The 16,312-nt window shown below is 51.0% G+C and overlaps 1 protein-coding gene across 1 annotated transcript in view; it reads right to left on the reverse strand.

Annotated features, from left to right (window-relative positions):
* Positions 1-3,795: 3,795 nt before the first annotated feature.
* The window catches only part of EIF2B3 (eukaryotic translation initiation factor 2B subunit gamma), a 95,407-nt gene continuing 82,890 nt past the window's right edge, over positions 3,796-16,312 (reverse strand). Inside the window, exons 10-11 of the mRNA XM_026033457.1 lie at positions 14,492-14,595; positions 3,796-4,011 (exon numbers count right to left, since the gene is read on the reverse strand). Of these exons, the coding sequence (XP_025889242.1) occupies positions 3,959-4,011; positions 14,492-14,595 (157 nt within the window). The 3' untranslated portion in view covers positions 3,796-3,958. The remainder of the gene's footprint in view (positions 4,012-14,491; positions 14,596-16,312) is intronic.

Raw genomic sequence — 16,312 nt, forward strand, 5'->3', positions numbered from 1 at the left:
TGGAGGTGGCCGAGATGGTCCCGCCACCCTGAAGCCACCGCTAAGGCTGGTCCCAGCTGCTCTGCCCCGGGGCCAGGCCCTGCTCCCGCAGGATGAGACGGGATCACAGCCCCAGGGCCGAAGCGACCCGTCGTCGCTGGTGCCTCCCTCCCACCTTCAGGGCTGTGAAACCAGTGGCCAAAGGCAACAAAAATGACCGGGTAGCAGGAAGGTAGCGCTGACGGCGCCCGTGCTGTCCCCGGACTGGGACAGCGGTCGCTGCAGCGCGCTGCTCGCTGTCCTCACACAGTCCTGGCCACCACGGGCAACCCCCCTCCATACACCAGCCTGGGGCTCGACCTAGCTCTGCCCGTAAGCAAGACACCAGTTAGACTCCAGACTCTTCCCTAGAGGCTTCACAGCATCTCTGGAGCCCCTGGCTTCCCCGTCCAACCTCCCAAACCTGGCTGAGAGGAAGGGAAAAGCCCTTGGCACCCAAATGAGCACAGCGGAAGAGGAAAGGGCGGGAGGAAATCCTGCACTGGTGCTTGCTGGGGAGTCTGGAGGCCCCGAGCAGAGGCCACGAGTACCTGGGGCGGCAGCTGCCGCGTTCCTCTGCGGCCGCCCCAGGGAGGCCCATAGAGCAGCGAGCAGAAACCAGCAGACGAGCGGCGCAGCCCCGAGCGAGGGGCTCGGCCCGCTGCGCTCGGCAAGAGCCCCGGCCCCGGCACGGGCCAACCCCGCCGGGAAACATCCCGGTGGGCAAAGGATGGGCAGGGAGCAGATCCAGTCCCCGGCCCTTCCTGCAGATGTGGCCAGTGCAGAATCTGTAAGGCTCCTCTTGGAAACACTGATGCTCCCCGGACCTGCAGGAAAACTGCGGTCTCCCATCCTCAGAAGTCAGTGGCATGGGCAGGACATGGTGAAAAACCTCTTTTGAAGCAGCCAGAAAGAAGAAAATAGGGCACAGAGAAGAGCAAGGAATGACACAAGATCCCCCTAGCTTTGCGTGATAAACATGGGAGGCTGGAGGCAGTAACAGGCCAGTGAGTCCTTACAAGGCCCAGATTCAAGGAGGTTCAGGCAAGTCCAGCTGCTGGGACTGCACACATCATATCAGCTTCTCCCTAAATTCCGTACCTAAGCAAGAGAAGGGCTCCTGGACCACCTCCTCCTCTGTGCAAGGTGCTAGAGACCTTCCTCAAGGCTACAGGTTTCAACCGTCAGGCTGAGCTCCCTCCATTCGGTGCAGAGGCTCATGTCAGCAGAAGGCAGAGGACAAGCTCCACGCAGGACGTGGCGGAGGGCAGGCAGGGACGGAGATGCAGATGTTCCTCCAGCGGGACCTGAGCACCACTGCTGCTCCTTTGACCCTGATCCAAACGCAATGCCTAGTGTTGGGTGCAAAAGGATCCTCTATCTCCTTGACCACTGCTGGGGTGGGGAGCCCACTGTCGCCAGGAACATCTAGCTGTTCTTTCACCCTCGTGCAGCTACGGCGAGGGACACTGAGAAGGCCAGGCCAGGGGTGAGCACACGCTCCAACCTGTTGCCCTCACAGGAAAAACCTCTCAGGAACCACAGGCTGGACACAATCCAGCAAAACTCTCAGGAACAAGCGGGACCATCCCTTGGGAGCCCTCTGGGCATCACAACTCTCAGGACAAACCTGTCAAGGAAGTGCCAGCAGCTACATTTACAGAGGTGGGAAAACTCATCTTTTCAGAGAAATGTTGCCTACAAAGCAGTGCCACGGTGCCTAATACCACTGAGATGGGCATGTGTTGGCAACGCTCAGTTGCTCGGGTTTGGTAGCACAGCAAAGTGAGACTTCCTTGCATTCAGAGAGATGAACTCTTCCTCAAAGCTGGTGGCGAGCAGGTACAGGCAACCTCTGCAGAAAGGCCTAGGACCAAACAGCCATACCCAAAATCACCTGGGAACAGGACTGGGTCTCCTAGATCCCCTCCTAGGTCAGGCTGTAACACGTAGCACCCAATGTGCAAGGACTCCTGACTCAATCCATCATCCACTCACCTGATGATGACAGCAGCAGACCAGGTGAGATGGGGAAGGGTTAACCTTGGGATTCCTGAAGGCCCCATTATCCCGAATTATTTTTCATAATTACTGCCACACACGTAGACTACATCAAGAGTGAATCTTCACTTTGATAATTTGCGCTGTGAAATCTCACCTTGGGATCTACTTTTATCTCACACCAAACACCTGCAGGTCGTAAAAGGCAAAAAGGAAAAGAAAACGCCCCAAATCCCGGCCAGGTTTTCAAGTGTCAGAGAACACTAAATTAATGCTAAATTCTAACCCACACAGTAAAGCGCCCCCCCACCCTCTCCTTAAATTAGCTAAACAAAAGGGCTAAAGTGAGACGTTAACATATAATTAAGGCAGAAGGAGGTAAAACTGTAGCTAATAAGGGAAGGGATGTTGACTTTTCAGAAGTTAAGATGGATCCTACAAAAAAAGAGAGCGATGAAGGGCTTTGTGCTTAAGCAAAAGGACAAGGAAGCAAACTACCTGTGCATCTCTCCTGTTGGCTTGGCCCTAAACTCCTCCTAAAAAGCTATGCGAGCTCTTTAAGCGCCACCAGGGCCTGTTTCTTCACACATTAAATGGGCGCTGTGCTCACTTACCTCACGGCTTCCTCTCTTTATTAACCTTTGGGAAGCCTCTGTGATCCTCAGATGAAAAGGGACTTGTACCTTATGGCCATGTTTGCACACATACGGGAGGGAAAACCTTTCCCACCAAACCTGGGCTGAGCTGCAGCGCTTTGCTGCTTTCTGCACGTTACAGAAGGCCTGCAAGCCAAAATCTCATCCTTAGCTATACTTTCCAGTCCAATCTGTTCCTTTAAAGTAGGATTTTTGCTTATGAAACTCAGGGAACGTCAGATTATAATCTCTCTCCTGTCAAATTAGCTAGGAAATTGTAATTTTCCTCAGGGGACACCGGTGCCCATGAAGCACGCGTTTAAAATTTATCACTTCAGCTAATGAAATATCTTTCCAGCCAGTTGCTGTAAGCACCTCTGGATGTCAAACTGCCAGGCTCAGATAAATGTCCCGTTGAATCCGACCAGATTCCAATAAACAGCTTTTAGGTAGGAACTCGTGTCCAATTTCTGAACGTTAAAGAACAGCTTGTGTTTCAATCCCATCCAGGTGCTTTACAATCCTGGCACAACCGCTGACCACAGGGCCGTGCGTTTCGCATTAGCGCTCCCCGTGCATCTCGCGGACGTCGAGTCTTCCCGTTCAGATGTGGGAAGGCACCTCCTGCCTGGGATCAGGAGCAGCGACCTGCAAGCGGGAGCACCGGAACAAGCAGAGCGCACCCCCTGTTTACGTGCCGCTCTCCTTCCAGGCCGCCCTGTCCCTCCAGCCCCCTCGTATTCTTGCTCCAGGGCAGGATTTTAAATGGAAGGCCACAATTTGGCCCCCTTGGAAGCGGGCGCCCAGCCCCTCGGGCGCATTGCAGCCCAGCAGAGGCACAAATTAAACACTTGTGTGCTGCGAGAGCAGGAGGAGGCTGGCGGAGCCGCAGGGCTGCAGCTGCCTGGCGCGCTCCCGCCGGCTCCACGGGCTGCACAAGCGGCATCCCGGGGCCGGCAGCGACTCGGCTGCTATCGCGGGGACATCGGCCCGGCCGCTCTTCCGACGGGCGCAGTCTGTGTGGTCCCCGCGCTGCGTCCTGCTGGAAAAGTACAGTGCGTCCGGGCGGCGCGGGAGCCGATCCCGCCGGCACCGGCCCGCGTGCATGTCAATGAGGGGGGGAGGGCTGCGGACACACCGCTCTGTAAATACTGCTTTATTAAGACATAAATATAAAGCTGAACAGGAAAGGAGCAATGACAGGGTAAACTGTGCCAGTACTGATCTGCGCGGATGATCTTACGATGCTGAACATCTGGTTCTGCTGCTGGCTTCCATAAAATCGTCTTTAAAACCGACTCGGGTTATATCTCCATCAGCTGTTCAGTGCCCACAATGACTTCATTAACATGTTTGGCTGAAAAGAGAGAGGGAGGGAGGAAAAGGAGAGGAATTGAGTTTTGTAGCCGTGTTTCAGACCTTGCATTTTTCAAATCCGCATCTTTAAAACAAATGAGAAAAGCAGGTTTGAGGGAGCTCGAGCACAGATTTGCTGCCCGCCTTTGCACTTCCAGACAGTACCCCCCCACACATGGCAAAAGCCTAAACAACTGACTAAACATCTCCAGGTTTGTCTAATGAGAGTTTTCACATGTACGTGTCGCTGCTGAACAACAAGGTCCCGACGGAAGTCACAGCTGCTGCTGCTGACAGATGTCTGTCTGCAACGGTGGCCAGAGTGGCAACCTGGCATCAAATTGGTTTCCAGCAACCCAGCCGGCCCCCAGTGACTGCTACATACCCCAAAGTGCACACAGTCTTGGAGGTGAGGGGCTGCTCACGCAGTCACCGAGACCCTCAGCAGCCCCAATGCAAGTTTAGCAAAAAGAATGGGTTCCTTTTTTAAGCCTGGCTACAAAAGCAAAAAAAAACTTGAAAAAAAAAAGTTGACCTTTCTGTAAAATTGGTCACATGAAGTGAGGCCCCTGAGCAGAGTTGTCAGTGCTGAGGGGCGCGGGGATGCGGAGAACAGCCCGGCTCAGACTCCCCTGGAGCGGCCCAGCTCGGCTGGAGGGGAGCTTTTTACAAGGTCACTCCTCTGCCTATTCCCAGGCGCTCTGCACAGCCTCACTGGACGTATTAATGTGCCAGTCCCTGCCCCAGCACCGTTAATGCACTGTACTGAAAGAGCCTCCCTTTTAAAATGCACAAGCAGCTTGTCAGGGAAAGACTGCAAATAAGGGATCTAAGGCCAAAATAATAAAAACACAAAACCGAAAGGCCGGTGCCTAAAAAAGCAAGCATGTGGCCTCAGCCACGACACAAAGCCTCTGTGCTCGAAGTGGGTGTCCTCAGGGTACCAGCAGGGTTAGGCAGGGAATCTAAATCACCCTCTGAGGCTTGGACACTTATTCAGGTGGAGTTCAGGTGGTTTCAATGAGGCTCCCCATTTTTCCCTTTTCTACGTCAATAATAAAATAATAATATCCAGCTCTCGCACCCAGGGTGTGGGGGATAGTCCACGAAGGCCCGAGAGGTGCTCAGACCCACTAACGGGGGCCGTGTTGTCTCCACCGCCTTGCACAGCCAAGGAGGATGTAAATAACGAGTTGTGTTTTATTTACCACCTAAAAACTCCTGCCCTCGGGGGAGTAGATTTTGCAAGAGGGCTGGAAAACAACAAACACGCTACCTTCAGCTACGTAAAGAAATTCCTGGCAATCCCCAAAGTGGCCGAGCCAACACGGTGCTTCTCCTGCTTTAGACATTATCTCCGCACCAGGCAAACCATCACTCCAGAAAACAACAAGGTTTGATTAAACGCAACTCTAGAAGCATCCAGGGGTATTTGCACTGTGAAAAGACAACTTGCAACTACAAACCCAACCACACAACCATACGGATGCTTTTGCTCAGCCTAGGGGACAGGGTTGGGTTAGCGACATGACTGCCTTTCAGAGACCCCTCCTGAGGACAGAAAACAAGGGGCTGCTTCTCACTTTCAGCCTCAGATTGGGTCATTCAACCCCTCGCTCGGGGTACTCAGCGACAAACGATGATTAAGCCTCGTGGAGCCTCACGCCGATGTCTCGGAAGGCGGATGGCGCCGTGGGGCACGGAGCCCCGTGTGGAGCAGCGCGGGCAGGCCGCGCAGCGGTGCACGCGGAGCGAGGGGCCGCGAGCGCGAGCGCGAGGCAGGCAGCACCACACAGGCTCTGCAGCACAGCCCTGCCAACAGCCGCCGGCCCAGCCGCCAGCGCCTTCTCCTCCCCTCCCGGACCCCACACAGCTCTGCCAAGGCACCTCGCATCCAACCTGCAGCACTTCTTGCTCTAGCATTCCTCACCCCCAACAACTTTCCCAATAAGTCTCCAACAGGCCCTGTAGCAACTCCTGTGACTCCATTCCTGAACCTCCTCCAAGCAGACTACCTATCATGCTGATTTCCGTGATGTGAATAAGGCCCTGGCTAGCATCCAGCGGGAGTAATTACGTTATGCCTTGCAGATCAGACTTGCCTCCATCTACGCTTATGAAGCGCCATGTCAATCTGTGCTTCTATATATAGGTTATCTGTAGCAATATTTTTATTAAGAAACTTTCTGCTTCAGCATCTTGCACTGTCCTAAGCTCGTGCAGCTGGGATGGGCCCTGTCATGTATTTGGCTGCAGAGGTGGTACCAACTATTTGTATTTTGCACTGACGCTTACAGACGCTTCTGGTATCTTGGATTTTACATTGGGTGCCTCAAAATTCTTCTCAAGAGTGGGTGAATAAGAGCATTCTCACTTCACAGAGAGGGAAACAGAGGCAGCAGCAAGTTTAGGGAGCTAAGCAGCCTGCCAAAGTCGCACGGAAGCCACAACACACAGGCCCTGATGTCCCTTTCCTCTGCCTGCCTCATCGCCTCCTTGATCCAGGTCGCCCAGCTCCTCTGAGCTGGGCTCACGCCGCCCGCCCAGCGCGTCACTGCTACCTCAGAGAGGGGCAGAACGTCCCCAAACTCGCTTCTCCTTGCACAGGCTCAAAGGAAACACATGAACGTGCCTGCCTTCAATCTGCGAGAGCGCTTTTGCTCGAAACAAAGCCCGATTCCGCACCCGGGAGGGATGCGATAGGCAGATAAGGATTCACCCTGCTTCCTTCTTTGCTTCCCGGAGCCCTGCGTGCAGGGAGAAGAGAACCGTGAGTGCCAGGGCGAGCCAAGCTCGGAGGGTGATTCGCTCTCGCCGCGGCTGCCAGGTGCCAGTGGCTCCGGCAGCAGCAGGCTCAGCTCCTGCAGAAACCCTGCCGGGAACCCTGGTCGGATGGAGGGTGGAAAAAGCACCTCCCAGGCCTGGCTGTTGGGCTCCCTTCTCCTTCCCCAGCTCCCCATCGGGGATTTCTTACCAGGCTGCCTTTGATCTGACACTGGCAGGGTTACAGATGCACTCAGCCCGCAGAGAGAGCAGAGGGATTAGAGAAAGGGCTTGCAGAAAGCCTTCGAGTTGGACTCCACACCCTTAAATCATGCTCAGCTCCATCTCCTCGGATTGGGAGCATCTGGAGCTCGGCAGACCCAAGCTGATCAACACATTCAACCTTCTGATTAGCACTTTGCTACAACTTGCTGACGCAGCCCAGCCTGAAGGCAGCCCGGGTGCTTGAACCGAGCGTCCACGGGGATTTTACTGAGCGTAAATCAAAGCCCTGTCACGCGTTATATATGCGTTCCTGCTTCAGGAGACATTTGTTTACACATACTGTACGCTAGCCCCTTAAAAACGCGAGGAGGAGAGCTCGGAGCCGGGGAGGAGAGCTCGGAGCCGGGGAGCAGCAGCTTTTGGAGCTTGGCGAAAAACAAATTGTAATGCAAATAAACAGAGGGGCGGAAATGACTCCGCATCCCAGCACAAACCCCAGGAGCCGATCGGGGGGCCGCGGAGCCGGCGCTTCCCTCGGTCGCGCTGGCAGGTTCCCGGGAAGCTGCTTACAGAAAGGGGATGCCGGAGCATTCCTTTAAAAGCCATGTGAAAGCATCTCGTTGTTGTTTGCTCAATTAGCCCCAGACAGATTGCTGCTGCTGCTGCTGGTGGCAACGGCGGGTTGTAAAGGAGGAGGGGAAGGAGGGGAAAGGGGAAAAAAAAAAAGAAGAAAAAAAAAAAGGTTAGGGCCTAGGCCCAGGACCACCACGAAGTTCCAGCCCTCGGGGGCTCCAGAAAACGTTCAGTTTACTCACTCAATTACATACACTGTTTTATAAACCCTTTAAAATAAAATAGAAAACAGTCCCTGGCACAGAATTACTGCTCTATTATACAGCAGTGATGAAAGCCACTGCTGTGTATTTGCTCTCTTTAAAGCAAGAGATAGTTTAACTTAAAAAACTGGGAAGGGAGGGGGGGGCAGGCAGGGGGGCAGGGGTGGCTGCAGAAACGCATGCACGAAAACACGCCGTGGGTGGCTCCTACCACATTCACCCAGGACAGAAAGGATCAGAGAGCGGGAGAGAAGAGCAACTTGTCTCTGCAGTGATGGTTGGCCCTGGAAAAGCAGCCAGGTTGTTGGGGGGGGTGGGGGGGTGGGAAGAGGAACTGAAAGGGCTTAAGGGGATGGGAAGCAGCTGAAGCTTGACTTCGGGAGGCTGGAGGGTGTTTTAAATTACTTGTGGAGATAAAGAAGGGAAGCAGGTGATGGGGGCTGGTTTGTTTGTGTTTACAGAGCAGCGGGGCTTTCCAGCCCAAGCCTGCTCCTTCCCGAGCTGCACTTTACTTACAGGAGAGATGCAGGGGGGACCAAACCATGGCCCCGAGAGCCAGGCAAGTGCCGCAGGTTTCTCCCCTGTCTTGTCGTGCCCCCCATGCACCAGGCAGCCCCGGCGGCCACTCCATGGGGTGGGATGCGCTGCTCCGGGAATGGGGCTGGCAGGGATCCGCAGCAACCGCCCCTGCCTGCAGCTGGGGCCCGGCCCGGCTCCCAGCCCCAAGCACAAGGGGTTGGTCCGGACCCCGCTGCTCCGGCCTGCCGCCCCGAGCGGGCACCGGCGGCTGCCGAGGCTTTCCCAACAGCTCCCTCTGCATCAACCCCTCCGCCAGCAAGTTCTCCTGGGGTACGGGCAGCTCCTGGGAGCGCCAGGTGGAAGTTGCAATGAATTCAGCACTCCAGGAGAGCCCGTTTCAGCACAGCTGGGACCAGATGGATTGCAGGGAGTGAAGGAATCGGGAAGAGAGATATACGGGAGAGTGATCACAAGGGGTGTAAGAGAAAGGTTGGCCAAAGGAAAGCGAGATCCAGAAGGAGGACACAAATGGAGGTGGCTCTCCTTTCTCCGGCACCCGTCAGGGTATCTCTGTCTTGTTCTTGCACGTGGCTGGGCTCTAGCAGAGCACTAGGGGTTATTTGCTCTGCGTGGAGCATGTAAAATATTTCCATGAGGTGAAGATGTGCTGCCTCAGGGGAGCTTTTTCTCAATGCTGCGAGTGGGGCACCTCATTTAGCCTGTTTGCCCAGGAAGCCTGAGCTCCGCTGGCCAAGGGACTGATGCTGTGGGCAACCTACCAAGTCCTGGCAGTGGAGGTGAGGACAAAGCGTCACTGAATGGATATTCTGGGGAAATTTTAAGCCAAGTCAGAACTCGCAGACCTTTTTTTTTTTTTTTTTTTTTTTTTTTTTGACTTGGAAAACAAGCTAATTGTGATCGCTTACAAGCATGTTACTCTCGCAAAAATAAAATGACAACTTAAGAGATGCTTATGTTGAAAAAAGAGGTGCTTATTCTAACTGCTGACTCATGTCTCTGTCAGGGGCAGGCAGCAGTTAAACTACTTCAGGAACAAATCCCGTGGCGCGCTCAGTTTCACGATGACTTTCCACCATCCCTCCACCTCCTCCGGCTCCTCGCGCGCTCCAGCACACAAAATACATGTGTGCTCTGTTTAGTCTGTGTCTGCTCCTCGGGAGCTTTCATAACTCCCATCTGCAGGGCAGCGCGCTTTCTGATCCCAACGTGTCCCGTGCTAAGAGCTTTCAGCTCCCGAGGATTTCACCAGGAAGGATTCCCGCGTCTCCCAAGGGCAGGGAGAGCATCGGAAAGTCTGTTAGTTCCTTCCTGTCCCCGTCCTGCTACGGCTTGGCTGGGGCGAGGCACTCTCGCGAGCAGTCAACCATCCACACGTGGAGGTTTCCTACACTGTACCTGCCTTCAGAGGATGCCATTAGAGAAAAAAAATGTGCTGTTTGGCCCTCATTAATATAAAACAATCTTACACTGTTTCATTGAGAAGTCCTAGGACTCCAGGCTTGGAACGCGACTTGGAAAATGATCGGAAACAGGAGCCATTCCCTGCTGGATTTGTGCCTTTTTCTGTTCTTGTGTGAAACCACACTTTTGGCTACGTGATAAGCCCCTGGAAAAAACCCCTCCACTTGCACATGCTCTCAGAGGGCCGCTAAAAGCTCCAGAGACTCTCTGTGTGCAATGAGCACTCCTGACCAGGGAAGCGCAGGAGGAAAACAGGATTGCCCTGTTGGGAAGGGGGAGAATCCCTGGGCTATGGAGCAGTGCAGCGATGGGCACAGAACTGACTGTCTCCTGTGGCCAGAGTGATGCTGCTGGGGCACTTGGGCGCTACGGAGAGGGATGCAGTCCGATGCGGAGTAGCCAGGAGGCGAGTGCCAGGCGGGAAATGGAGCATGGGACTGCTAAGCAAGGGCACTGGAAAGAGCAGCTACGAGCAGGGACCGGAACTGGAGTCAGGTGGGTGTCTGGGAATAACCAAGTAATTTCCATGGGACAAAGACTGGGGGAGAAGCCAGAGGGAAGACTGGGAATGGCATGAGGCCGTTCTTGGATTAAAGAGCCAGAACAGAGAGGTTTCTAGCAGCAGTGAGGATCAGACAGGGAACAGCTGATGCAGCTGGGACCGATGGGCAGCAGAAGCACTAAAGTCTACAGTTCCCTTCTCACCCTAGCACCAGCACTGAATCTCAGGGCTCCTGAGCCCAAGGACACCTGAGAAACTTGCTTTCTTACAGGAAAACAAGGAATATGGAATTCTGCATTCAGCAAATGTTAACCATTCTGGGCACTGACTGTGGCAGAAGCACCAAGAAAAATAAAAATACAAGGTTGCACAAAAACTGTGCAAGAATAAGCACAGTTAAGTCTGAGTTTGCACCTTGGTCAGACCTAATGCTGCTATTAAGTGTGTACCAGAACGCCAAACAAACATCACACCAGCACCCTGAATGCCGATGTTATCTCCCTTTCTGCACATACACTTTGCAGCAGCAGCACTGCTGTCATGCAGCTTTTGCATGTGCAATGATTCAAGCAGTCCCAGACTTCACTGGCCTTCGATATCCAACACATATGACATCCCTGTGCCAAAGAGAACGAAGGTAAAGGAGGGGGATAAGGTGGGCAATTCTGTGTGGATTTTGTGGGTTCTACCCCATGCACATGGCTTCACAAAGTCTTTCTTGGGGTCCCTTTGAGGACAGGTTATGCCAGAGTACTGCATATGCCCTTTCCCGACTAACCTCTAACAGCTGCACAGCTTAACTCCCTGCTGAACCTGGCCTAGAGACTCCTCTGGGGACTCTAGGGCTCATCTGACCCCTTGACTGGCCCATCGGCAACACCTTCCTCTCTCCAGTCCTGCTCCAATGAGTGCATACTGGGTTTGCGCTCCTCTTCAAAAACCAGTTCATCAAAAAGGCTGCAGCACAATCCTAATAACTGTCTTAGAAACAACGACTGAATGCTTTGTGCAAATAAATTCTTTCAGAACTGCTGCCTGCCATTTCCTTTAACAACTGCCTTTAATGCCTGCCTTAACAATTACCTCCTTTTTCTTAGGTACCAGCATGTTTCAGGCTGGTACCTGGGAGAGTGAGGGAGCTTCCATAAAGCCTGTCTGTTAATTCTCTACTAGCAAATTCCTTAAACTGAAGTATCAAAGAGGAAGGAAAGTGGATGCTTCCTAGGCGTGGTAATAAAAGCAGAGGGGAGAGAATGGTAGGGCTCACTGGAGACACTGCTTGCAAATCCAGAAGTTTAAAAGAACTCCATACCTTGATGGTAACAAAGGTACTTTAAAAGTACCCTCTTTGGTCAGCAGTGTGATGGGGCTTCAGTCAGCACAGGGCTGGGAAGTCACTGCTGACAGTCACCTGGCCTCCCTGGCTCCCTAACTTTGTTTTCAGTTTGGAAGTAACAGGCTGCATCTGAACTACCCCAAAGCTCGTGTTCCTGTAGGTAGGTGTCCAGAGCCTTGCCAAGTGCATTATTAAGTGATGAGGTCTCCCACCATGTCCTCAGGGAGATTATCCCACAGACCACATCGTTAGGAAAATGTTCCAGATATCCAACCTAAATTGTGTTTAAATCAATCCCATTGCTCCCAGCTGTACCATTTGGACCACCCTAACTATGCCCCTGCCTCTTCTGAAGAAGGAAAAGCATCAGAGCTGGTTTGAGTTACGTTTCCCTATCATTTGTGGTAGCTGTTCTCCTGCCATGCTCCCCGCATGGAAATGGATGGAGCCCTTTTTCTGAAAGGAGGTCAGAGCACCACTGGCTCAAAGAGCTCTTGTCCCCTGAACTGCCTGGGCAGTGTGGCCTGGACTCGCTCAGCAGAGCGGGCAGCAAGCAGCCAGTTCTGCAGCAAAGTCAACTGTGGGATTTGCTTGGGGCTGGGAAGGATGATGCAGGCATCTCCGTACTGTTGAAGAATCCTGGCTGATGCTTTGGAATAAGGAACTGCTGTATTTTTTTAATGTTTCTGGGAAGGTGTGTGCAGCTTTGCTGAGCGGGTTCCTAGCATGTAGCTCCCCGACCAGAATCAAGAGCCAGCCACTACCACTTGCATCTGCTGAAGTGTGATCAGTTCACAACAAAGGGTGGCTCCAACCCAAGAGAATTAGGGATTTTTTTTTTCCTAACCTGGCTGTGGAGGCTGGAGTTTGAGGAAGGAAAAGTTACCAAACAGAACAACAGAGCCAAAGTCTTGATGAAAGGGGAAATATGGAAACAGACTTAAAGGGCCACACCAAAAGCTTGGCACGAGATACAGGAAGTCTTGGGTAAGGGAAGGGAAGTCATGGGCATGTTTTCACAGTGAGAAAGAGGAGGCCCAGTTTACTGCGGGACCAGCCAAGGTCAGAAGAGACATGTGGGGCTGGAAAGACTCCATCGCTCAGGAAATAAGCCATGAACTGCAGGGAGAAATCCCAGACCACCGAGGAGAACCAGCCCCTAGCCCCTCAAAAATCCAGGATGGTTAGGAAACTGAGGCAGGGAAATGAACTGAGTCTTTATGATTTTTTTTTTCTCACTCAGAATAATTGCGTATTCATAATCTACCTGAATGTGTTTTTGCTAACGTCAGTCAAATGTTACTTTCCTAAACGTTTACTTTCCTGAAAAGTTCAGCTCGAGAGCCCAGACTCACTGAGCACTGAGGTTAAGCTTTGCTGAGGTGAGCACCAGTCTCTTCAAGAACGGGAAAATGAACCACTCTCTGTTTCTCTCCCTCCAACATATCCAGGGACACTGAAAAAGGTTCAGACGGGGATAATCAAAGAGACAGAATGGCTTCCACACCAGGATCAACTAGACTATGATCTGCATTCTGCAAGAAATAACTGAAGTAGGAGTGAGTGAGGTCAAAACCTGGTGTTTCTGTTTGGTATGATCTACCAAAGGAATCGAGCAGAGTTTTGTTTTCTAAAATACTAACTAAATCTGCATCCTGTCTCCTCACACTTTGCACTGCAGATTAACAACCGAATGTGATGCTAAGGGCATTGATTCAGACTGATGTGATGGACAAAGTCACGAGATAGCTGAAACTGGGATGGACTTGATCAAAACCACAGTGCACAGAACACACAGGAGATGTTTCCTTCAGTTTCTAAGACTCCCAACTGCTATATCCATACTTCTTTTGTTTTCATCAGTCTTTTTACCTCTGGTTTCAAATTAAAGGAAAACTTGTCATATAGATAACAAACAGCAGGTCAAGCTCTACTCCCTAAGTGAAAACCTTGCTCTGTGCTAGGACAGTTACAATTGGGAATCCACCCAGATGCTTTAAAGACAAAGCAAGCAAACAAATCCCCATCTGACTAAATAACTTCACATGGAGCCTGCAAAGGAACTCACTTTTGTCCTCAGCCCACACCCTAGAGCAGGGATCTGCCAAACCCCAACCATAAATATTCATTAAAAAGCCCTCTGCTTGGGATGCAGTCATTGAGACAGCCATTTCCTGCCCATTATCTAGTAGGGCAGGAAATCAACAGTTCCACTCAGGCGGTTCCTGAGCCACCGCTACTCCCAGTTTGATTGCAGGGCCTGACTTTGCCCAAATAAGAGCCATGGAGCAGTAACATGTAACCAGCATTTTGTTTAAGGAAAGCAGATCTGAACGTAGCAGCCCTAGTACTCAGTATTGAGCACAGCAGCTCCTTTTCACCTTGAGCTTCTGCTTGGAGCAAGGTGGATGGAAGCATCCAGCACCCTTAGCCAGTAACGTCTCCAAAGAGAAGGAAGTCTATGCAACCAGTAATTTGAATGCCTCACCCCTGACAAAATATATTATTTTTTTTAAATAGCTCCTTCTGCTGAGGACAACTTCAATGTTGATCTGAGTGTGGTCTCTGGGGAAAAACTGTCTCAGCATCCAATCTTGTTCTTTATAGTAAAACGTCTTTAGAGAAGGAAATCCTAAACTACTTTTATGACAAGAGGCTGTGCTTTCCATGAAAAAGCAAACCCTAGCATTACTGGACACCACGTTGCAGCATGGTTACTGTTTATCGGCCCTTAATGAAGAAATGGGTTTAAAATTCTATTATTATAAGTACGAAATATTAAAAAAAAAAAAATTGCAAATATGGTTTCTCTGCTTACCTTTGGTTTCCAGCCGCTGATCGCTACCAATCAAACAATCCTTGATTTCTGCACCCTTCTCTATCACAGCATTGTGACAAATGACACTGCCCTGAAGACTGCACCTACAAACACAAAGTGAAGCAAGAAAATGATTTGAAATGACAGGCACGAAACAAAGGTATCTACTCAAATATCCAGTAAGCTCATCACACGATCCTGACAGTAAACTCAGGTATGCTATTTCCTCAAAATCTCCACTTTTCTTGTCCTGATCATCATATGTTTAATTTAAATGTAATTTAAAAACTTACATGTCACTTGTCAGAGTGGGTTTGCAAAAAAAGGTTTCTAGCTTTACCATCTGTAGAAGTAGACCTTTCCTGAACGCTTCTTCAACACAATAAACACTGCCAGGAGACTCCGTAGATGGACACTGGCAGGGCTTTGGAATCTGGATCACGTCTCAGTTTTTTTTCCACAGACTTCTTAGGGAACTTCACAGGCCACTTCTATGCCCCAGTTGCCAGTTAAAAGGAAGAGCAGGAACTCATTCCTTCCCTGAGAATTTTGCTGAGAATTTTCTTACAGATCAATACCTCAGCTGACAGACCTTGCTCACGTTACATTCAAGCACCCAAACATGACTAAGCCATTGAAACCCAACCAATGGAACCTGGAACTCTTCTCTTAGCAGATTTTCACATCCATGCAGCCTTAGACACCACAAAGTCTGAAATGCTGTGTTGGGCACAGCCAAGCAGGACCAGCTTTGTTAAAGCAACTTTCCTTCTTGCAAAATGTTCCTGAATCTGCAGTAACAAGCTTTTGGATCTGCTGATCTTATGTGATCTTTGAGATAGGAAAGAAGTGCAAAAGTGCAAGAGCTGGCTCCACAGCTCCCCTGCTGAGGACACCGAAAGAGTTACTGCATCGGCCTGCGCCTGTCCAAGTAGTAAAATGGAAATTCTGAATCTTAGCAAATATCCCCGATGTGTACTCAAACGCTGCTCAGTCAACGCCATGAGTAGTGTTAAATGGTATTAAATGCAGTCTCTTTCAAAGTTATTGAGAAAAAAACATAGCTCTTTTGCAGACGATTTGTCTCCTGATTTTTTACACAAGCAAATATAGCTAGAAATCGTTGAAGGGCAGAGAATCTGAAGACATCCAGCTAAAAGGTGCTTAAAAATAAGTGTTTATCGAGTGTAACACACATCCACAATAACTGCTTGTGACAAAGGTATACGCAAGATATATAACCCCAGACAGAGACAGATAATCTACCCCCTCATATTATTTCCACTCTGACTCACAGCATTGAATAACTCTTCCACATTTGTGCTACTGTTAATATATATACAATTATATATATGTGAAGTATATATATAATTATTTAAATGTAAATATATGGAATTGTGAATTTTCTTGCTCAAAGAGTTGATCTCTTTCTAAAGGTTTGGGCTTCAGTGATTCCTGCAGTTGAATGAACCACGGTGATACCTCCAGCTGTCCCCTGCCTCGGTCACAAGTTTATCGCTGCTTAACGCTGTCACTGCACTAGGGATACAGCCCTGCCAGGCTGGCTCACGGATGGCAGAGCCATTGGGGACACTGAGCTGCCAGCACAGCGGGGCTCGGGTGCCAGGGCAGAGCCCTCAGCCCAGTTTCATAACCAGGGCAGAGCCAGACAGCTGCATTCCCTGGAGAAAAAAAAAAAGAGGCATCAGTGCTCATTCCAGACTGCTAATCCTAAAACTAACTGCCACTCTTCTCCTGCTAACACATCCTCACTGTCGGTCACACACATCCTCACTGTCGGTTACACAGATTCTTGCATTA

Source organism: Nothoprocta perdicaria, unplaced genomic scaffold, assembly GCF_003342845.1.
Source record: "Nothoprocta perdicaria isolate Ctin4 unplaced genomic scaffold, notPer1 scaffold_0, whole genome shotgun sequence".
Classification (NCBI taxonomy): Eukaryota; Metazoa; Chordata; class Aves; order Tinamiformes; family Tinamidae; genus Nothoprocta; species Nothoprocta perdicaria.